Raw genomic sequence first — 8,511 nt, forward strand, 5'->3', positions numbered from 1 at the left:
GCTTGGTGGGAGGCAAATGAAGACTGTCTGGTTGGCTTTTTAGAAGACACAATTAAGATCTGTTCTATCCATGCCAAACGTGCAGTAGTTACACCAAATGACCTCCAAATAGCACTCTGACACATTGAGAACTTATGTAAGAACCTACTACGGGGCACGATATATGCGTAGCTGTGTGAAAGCCTCCCATGCATGAGACCCTGGGTTTGATTCACAGCATCTCAAAAACAACAAACCAAACCCCAATTTTAGGTCTGATGTTAAACATCCCCTCTGTCCCCAAGGTGTCAAAAGGTGCCTCAGCGGATGATTATAAGTAGAAAACTAGGGGAGAGGAATCAGGTATTGGCAGTTTTTCCATTTTTATTTGTGTGTGATTTTTATGTAAATGTTAAATATGCAAAGCATTAATGCAGATCAAAATGTTTCAATGAACAAATTCTGGCAATTCAGCTGTATGAGGATTATAAAGGTCTGCTATTATTTTCTTTTTTGGGACTGTGGCAGCATTTTGATTGTTTACAAACTAAGTTAACTTCTTACTGACAGCCACTAAATGTAGTTCGTAGAATTGCAATCATACAGTGGATTTCACTCACTATGCCTTTCTGAGTTGTCCCACATGCTAGTGCAGGTTTTTAATACTGTCCATCTCCTGTGCTGTTTTTATAAATTTGCTTAATAGCAAATATAGGAAGCCAGGCACTGTGACACATGCTGGTAATCTCAAGTATTCCAGAGGTTGGGGCAAGGGATTGCAAGTTCAGGGGCAGACAACTCTGTAACTTAGTGAGCCCCTGTCTCAAAATAAAAACTTAAAAAGGCCTGGGGATATAGCTCAATGGTGGAATGTCTCTGGGTTTAATCCCTAGTACCTAAATAAATACATGAAACTGTTAAAAGGATGTATGTTCATGTAGCATGTTTTATACTGGGGGAAAAAAAAGAAATATGTATACAGAACTGTCTGCATAAATAATGGTATGTCCAGTCACTGTATCCTTTGTAGCTCCTACATGGAATAAAGTAGATTTTTGTGTAGTCACTTTCATAAACTTTTTTCAAATTTTTGATGATCTCCCAATAATTGATGCTAGGACACAGGTAGACATGAATGTGAAAGCAAACTATTTTTAGTTGATACCCTGTTTATATTTTTTTCTCCATATATACTGGAAACACAGGCAATATGTAGAGAAGAAATAGGAGAGTCCACCACGTTATGGGAACAAAAATAGAATTATTTGGCAAAGGAAATTAGTGACAGGGAGGAGTTTGATGTTTTGCATTTTATACTTTATTACTTTGTGCTCTAACATAACAACAAATTAAAGTGTGTGTGTGTGTGTGTTTGTGTGTGTGTGTTTTGAATCTTAAATTCACAATATTAGGCAACCAATCCCTAACTTTCAGCTATAAGAATTTTTGTGGATTTAAATGTTCTTTGATAATTTCCCACTGAGCTAAACTACTGTGGAATGTCCAACCAAGTATGAGAAATTCATGACAACTGACTAGGGACTGAAACCTCCAAAAACATAAACTAATCCTGGTAAGGTGGACAACACCTATTATTCCAACAACTCTGGAGGCTTAGGAAGGAGGGTCACAAATTCAAAACCACCTAAGCAACTCTGTGTCTCCAAAAATAAAGAGGGTCGGCAAACTAGCTAAGTGGAGAAGACCCCTGGATTCAACACTTAGGCCATCAAAAAAAAAAAACTTAGAATAAGCATTATCACAGCTATTAGCTGTTGTAGGGGGAAAATTAACATAGCTAACTTCATAACTTTATGTGGCTAACTTGATAACTTTATATGAACATTCTTATCTGGGGATTCAGTAAGAAAAGATAGCATTTTCCTGTGGAAACATCTAGAAGCAGAATTGCTAGGCATCTGCCACTTCAATCAACATTCCAAGTGACTGTCCAAATAAGACATTCCCCCGTTAGAGTTGCTATTTATCCACCTATTCTCAGTCTCATTATATGAAGGAAAATATTTACAAAATACAGGTTTTTATGCTACACGCCTTTTAAATGCATGCAAAACACATTTTATTTTGTCATTTAATATCATTTCAGAATTTCACACTTAAATAAATGTGAGATACACGACAAACATAGCATCTGAAACTCTTCACAATGGTTCCAAGAGGGTGGGCAAAGGACAACCATAAATGCAAGATTTCTTCACTACTCCTGGTGTTGCTTAAATGACAAGAATGAGTATACCCTCTTTAGTAATCAAACATAATGATAGCAAAATGAAAAGGACTGACAAAAATTTCTCTATCCTTGGCCTGCTTCTACACAAAACATCAATGGGATATTCAGGAAGAGCATCTCCAGGTGCATGTGTGAATGGTGCCCCGCCCCCTAGTGGTCTGAGGGATGTAGCCTGCAGAGCTGGGTCCACAGGAGCTGTTGGAGAGACAGGAAAATCTCTGGTGGAAAACTTCAAGGTGTTCTATGTCCTAGAGTCCCAAATTGCAAAACTGGTTCCAAGTGAAAAGTTCAGTGATACCATTGTCTTCAAAGTTTCTCTCAAAAACTCAGATCAACAATATCCAAAGTCTCCCCTGGGCACCCTCAGATATCATTGACCTGCATGCCCAGGTGACTCTCAGAACACTCTGGATTCACAAACAGGGGCTGTCATCTCAGTGCAGGAGCCTCCAGGAGTTCTTGAAGTTGCTGTAGCTGAACCTGTGGCTTCAATACAAGTTCTGCTTTCAGTGGGGACCTGGGCGGCTCTCTAGCAACTTGTTGTCCATGTAACACAAAAGGTAGCCCATGTAGGAGGATGGAGGTATCCAACTCAATTATGGCCGGATAAAGATTCTGCCAAGACTGTGAATTGGAAATCGAATGACACAGCAACAGGCACATGCCTGCCACAGTACACCCCAGGCACATTCACTGTGAGTATAGTGGGAGAGTTGAGGGCTGGGGGAGATTTTTAAAGGCAAAGGTAAAAAGAACTACAACACATATTTCCAAATAATAAGTCTTGGCAACTGCAGTAAAGAACAAGAGAGATGTAAGTTAAAAGTTAAACAGACAGTTTCTGGACACACATCACTGCAGAAGTCTGTTCTAAAAGGCTGAATTCCAGCAGACTCTTGTAAATTCTTGTCAAGCAATCCTGGCTGAGATGTCTTCCTTCATAATGTCCTGGCTTGGTTTTTGTGGGTTTGTTGGTGATGGTGGACACACATGAAAATCCATTGTGATACCAATGACACTGTCAAATTTCAGAGAGTCCAGGCTGTCCTGGCAGACTATAATATCCTGAAGATGCTGCTCTGCTTCAGGGAGGAGAGCAGCAGCCTGCAGACCTTGCCATACAAAGGCACTGTAGAGGACCTTATCTCCAAGGTGGAGATAATTTGTGAGACAGGCTGTGCAAGATGGATCTACGTAAGCACACATTGGTTTGAATCTGGCAAGGGCTGTCTTTGTGCCTGTTGCTGTGGCAGTGGCTGCCTGAGGCCAGCTTTCTCCAGAGCACTAGGAGAGGCACAGTCAGGGATCTATGACTTGTGGGTACTGCTACCCCTCCAGAAGACTCTGAGAGTTCAGGAAGCTGTGAGGAAGGGCTGTTAGCTGGGATAAAGGGGGATGTATGAAGGATTGGGGGAGTTGGTTTTTTTTTTATTTTTTGTTTTTATTATTATTATTTTTTTAATTTTCTAGGGTGTTTGTGATTTTTTTGAGTTTTTTTGTTTGTTTGTTTTTGTTGTAGTTTTCAAGAAAATTTCCTACACTGAGCATCTTTATGTGCACATTCAAGAGACTCTTAGCTCTGACCCTGAGAGCATGACTACAGGATGACTTCTGACTATAGGTCCCTAAAACTCAATGCCAAGGACTTCAGTTAAAATTTCAGCCAAGTCATCAAATGTTTCATACCTCTGCTCAGTTGGGGACAGTAGAATTGGGTCTTGATCTGGCAGTTTCTCTTGGTAACTCTGTGGCTGTTGAAGCTGTGGATTATAAGAAACCCAGGCACTCTCCTGCAGTCCTCCACATAGATCAAAGAGTTCCATGTCCTGCTGCTGCTGCATCATTGCCTGCACACTATTGTCACAGGGCAAAGGCAAGCCATCAAATAGTTCATACCCTTCACCCCAGACCTGCTGGTTTGGGGACCTGGGCTGCTCTCTAGCAACTTGCTGTCCATCTATTGCAATAGGCTCTGGAAGAACACTCAACTCCATTTGTGGAGTAGATGTGCACTCAATCTGAGACCTTGAGTCTTCTCCATTCTTTTGAGAATCCGCATCCTGCTCTTGTGGAAAGGAGAGCAACTGCTGCCCCAAGACATCGTGCTTCTCAGACAATAGAAGTGGGTCCTGATCAGGCAGCTTCTCTTGATAACTCTGGGGCTGTTGCAGCTGTAGATTATAATATCCCCAGTCACTCTGCTGCTGTGGTCCCCAGAGATCAAAGAGGTCCATGTCCTGCTGCTGCTGCATCTTTCCCTGTGCACTACTGACACAGGGCAAAGGCAAGCCATCAAATAGTTCATAGCCCTCACCCCAGACCTGCTGCTTTGGGGAACTGGGCTGCTCTCTAGCAACTTGCTGTCCATCTAACACAAAAGAGTCACAGGAGCCATTCTCTTCATGGGGGAGTCCCCATGTCTCTACAGGAAAGGAGCCAGCATTTCCCTGTGGATCCTGCTGGAGGCAAGAAGGCTGTGCAGTGGCGCAGTTCTCATATTGCATCTGGGCCTCCTGGTGACCTAAAACAGGATGATGCCCTTGGACAGGGAACCCATGTCTTCTCCTGTTGACAACTGCTTTCTGTTTCTCTTTTAGTCGTAGTCTGGATCTTTTATTTTGAAACCAAATCTAAAAAGAAAGAAATTATTTTCAATAAAATATTTTATAGTAAAGCTTAGTTTCAGCATTATCACTGACTTGCTCATTGGCCTGGGGTAGACACACTAAAGACAATCCATCCTGGGCTGAACCATGGAGGTTATTGTGGAAGTTATGAACAGTGCACAATTCCAAAACCCAACTCTTCCCAAAATCTACCAAAATTCTTCAGTGCATGTGAATATAGCTTTTCAAAGTCTCCCAACTACCTCTCTGCAACCTAGGAGAGCCCCAGGTGCCCTGCACACTTTCACAGCCTCTTGATTTTTCTCAAGCTGCCCCATCAACACCCATTTATGACTCCATATCCTGTAAGGTTATTCATAAATTTGTTGCATTTAAAAGCCATAAACCAAAGAAACAAAAGTTTTTCAAAACTGGACAGTGTATTATAGATGTGATCCTAACAACTGAATAGAACAACTCTAATCTACATTTTTTTTCTCCTGCATCAATTCAGGATAATTGCAATGCCAGCCAGAGTCCACAAAGCTTTGAGGTATGTGTTTAAAAATGACAAAATGCTTTTTAGAATAGGTAACTTAATTAGCTAGGGTTGTAGAAGCTCACAGTCAAGAGTGTCTGGAAGCATTTTGATATTTGATCACTCCTGAAACCCATCTCCCAATCAGGATGAATTTAGGTTAACATCTAGGAAAATCTTTGATCCCCACTTAGGAGGTTTAAAATTATAACTCTACATAACAAAACTGGTTCTTCTAAATACATGCTCTCATTTTCCCTTCCAACACAATTAAACACAAAGAAAATAAGATGTGAGCATCCATCATTTGTCAACAGTTAGCAGGTGGGTTCAAAATGATGAGACCAAAAGGCAGGTGCTCCCTTTCTCATTTCCAGACTCCCTAGGATCCTCTCCCTGACCATGCTTGCTTCCGCATTACATGGGCTTATTCTAAACTGTTGCACTGCTTTTCAAACCAGTTCCTCTCCCTGACATTATCGGTTATGATTTTCTACTTCTTTGTATAGCATCATTGATTTGCAGGATGTTTGAAATGTTTCCAGTTCATGGAACATTTGAAATACAATAACTTCATAGCTGACAGAGAATTTGCCATTCTTTTATTTTGCAACACTGTTATTACATTCCCTTTCTTATTTTCTCTAAGAAAAGGTTCTCCTAGTCTCAGGCAACAAATATTTTCAATAAGCATTGGATACTGATAGAAGAGAGATATTGCAAACCCAATTCACTATACATTAGGGCAATCCCAATACAGTAAAACTTTGGGCAGCATAAACAATAATTCACAAAAATCATCATATCAGAAATTCCCAAAACAAAATATTGGCTCATGTCCCAAATGGCTACAAAGTGCCTACTAATGCTATGAGGTGCCACATGTGGGACATAATTGAACCAAGTCTTTCTCCTGCACCTTGGGCAATCACCTCTTGGGAGTTAGATTGGCATACCATAGTGAGCAGTTTGCAAATAAAATCCTCCAATGTCTCTGCCAAAAAACAAATCAGGACAAATTGAAGTGCCATCCTTAAAACTTATCACTGAATACTCAATATCTCTGCAAACTCTTTGTCCCAACTTTAAAATATCCAATCTTCCCAGTTTTCCATAATTTCATAGCCAGCACTATGATCAAAAACTGGCACAGTTACTCTTCTGAATAATTACTGAGCATGTTAATGGGTGCCTACTCCCAAAGTTGCCTTGCAGTTGTTGATTTTTTCATAAAAGTAACATAATAAATTCACACCCACACTGAAATGAAACTGTGACAAATATCAACAATATCCTATGTGAAGAAATGACATGAGACATTTTCAAACAATTGTTGTATTTACTATATTATATAAAAAAGATATGTTCATGCAAATTTTCCAAATTTTGACTTACATTGATTGAGCTTATAGGGCAATGCATTTGCTTGGCCAGCTCTTGCCGGGTCCCAAAATCAGGGTAGGAATTCTGTTCAAATGATCGATTAAGAATCTCCAACTCATGTTTTGTAAATTTGTGCCGCGGTTTTCCTAACCCTTTTTCCTGTTTTGTTTCTTCTACTTCCATAGGACTATCTTCAACTGAAGATGCTAAAAGTGCAGAAACAGAAAGAAAAAGATTGAGGATTGCCAGTAGAATCCAGAGGAAAAAAAAATATTATATGTTCACCAAGATTTTAACAATGCAGAGCTCTGCTTCACAACTTATTCATATTAATAACACCAAAAATGGATTAACTGCTGATCCTTAAAAATATGAGGAAAACATGAGATTATAATCTGCATGGTAGAGAAGAATTTTAGTCTAGAAAAAATTCAAAATACATAAAAAGAGACAAATAAAAAATGCTCAGTCAAAACAATAATTGAGGAAATACAGATAAACCAGCTCATATCAATCTGATAACCAATACTTTAAATGGTTGGTGGAAGAATAGGGGATGAATAAGATTATATAAAATAGAAATGAAGCATTGGATTGGGACAAGTATTTATCATAATGTCCACTTTGATTTTTTGCTCATACGATGACATTCAAAATAAGCTTAGCCTTCAACATAACAATTAAGTAAAGGATACTTGAGGTTTGGGGAGCATGTTTACATGACTTACATGATCCTTTTTGAAACCCTCTTCAATAGGATAGCAGCCTTAAAATAATGGACACAGCATGTCAGATCAGGTACACAGAGTATATTTGTTTCATGATAGTTAGAATTGAAGCCAAGGCCTCAGGCATGCAAGGCTAACACTCTACCACTGGGTCCCACTCAAAGCAAAAATAGAAAGAAAGGCTAGGAATGTAGCTCAGTGCTGCAGCATCCTGAGTTCTATCCCAGCACAACACCAAAATAAAGGAAGAAAAATGAGAACATACAGTGGGAGATAGAACTCTAAAGGTACAGTATCTTTATGAGATTGAAGTTAAGTTAGTATTAACAGGAAAATAAAATATTTTTACTTTAATATTCTTTTCTGTAAAAAAAAAAAGAGCTACAGAATTGATACAAAAGAAATTGACAAGAAAGTGAAAACAAGCCAATACTAAAAATAAAAGAAAAAAAACGTCAAACGGTAGAACAAAGGTGAAAGAAACACACACACACACACACACACACACACACACACACACACTTTTGTAAAATACACCAAACAAGAAAAATGGCAGTATTAACCCTACTCCCTCCTCCTTGGGCCTTCAATCCCTCAGTGGCTTGGTTCTCCATTATTTTTCAAATGGGAAGGGGATAAACCCACCTGCTGTCACACTAGTTGTACTTCATTCCAGCCCTTTTTTATTTTTTTTTTTATTTTGAGACAAGGTCCTACAAAGTGACCTCAAACTTGAGATCCTCCTACCTCAGGCTCCAGGAGTCACTGCCATGGCAGACATGCACCCCATGCCATGCTACTAGTTAATTGTACAGAATATTGGGATTCTGGGTGACACATTCAACCATTCATAAAAACGTGTTTGATTGATACACCCTCCCTGTTTCTACCCTTTCCTCTCTGGGTGACCTAATCCAATTGGAAGGCATCCATTCTTCCATAGAACACAAAAATGAGACATTCATTTCTGATTCAAAAGAAATTAAATTTAACAACTGGTCCTGAGAAAACTGGATATCCACATGG

The 8,511-nt window shown here is 39.5% G+C and overlaps 1 protein-coding gene across 1 annotated transcript; it reads right to left on the reverse strand.

The window, feature by feature from the left end:
• Positions 1-3,813: 3,813 nt before the first annotated feature.
• On the reverse strand, positions 3,814-6,959 carry LOC125616461 (cytoplasmic polyadenylated homeobox-like protein). Its single transcript, XM_048801788.1, has 2 exons — positions 6,770-6,959; positions 3,814-4,860 (listed from the first exon to the last, which is right to left on the reverse strand). The coding sequence occupies exons 1-2, from the start codon at positions 6,938-6,940 to the stop codon at positions 3,856-3,858; spliced, it is 1,176 nt and encodes a 391-aa protein (XP_048657745.1). The 5' UTR covers positions 6,941-6,959; the 3' UTR covers positions 3,814-3,855.
• Positions 6,960-8,511: the final 1,552 nt, after the last annotated feature.

The sequence above is a fragment of the Marmota marmota genome, unplaced genomic scaffold (assembly GCF_001458135.2).
Source record: "Marmota marmota marmota unplaced genomic scaffold, marMar, whole genome shotgun sequence".
NCBI lineage: Eukaryota > Metazoa > Chordata > Mammalia > Rodentia > Sciuridae > Marmota > Marmota marmota.

What these genes read in the sequence shown, in the direction of transcription:
- LOC125616461 (XM_048801788.1), bottom strand. Translation starts at nt 6,940, where the DNA reads ATGGAAGTAGAAGAAACAAAACAGGAAAAAGGGTTAGGAAAACCGCGG. An exon ending in GCCCTATAAGCTCAATCAAT is followed by an intron (nt 4,861 to 6,769) that starts GTAAGTCAAAAT and finishes CTTTCTTTTTAG; the next exon opens with ATTTGGTTTCAAAATAAAAG.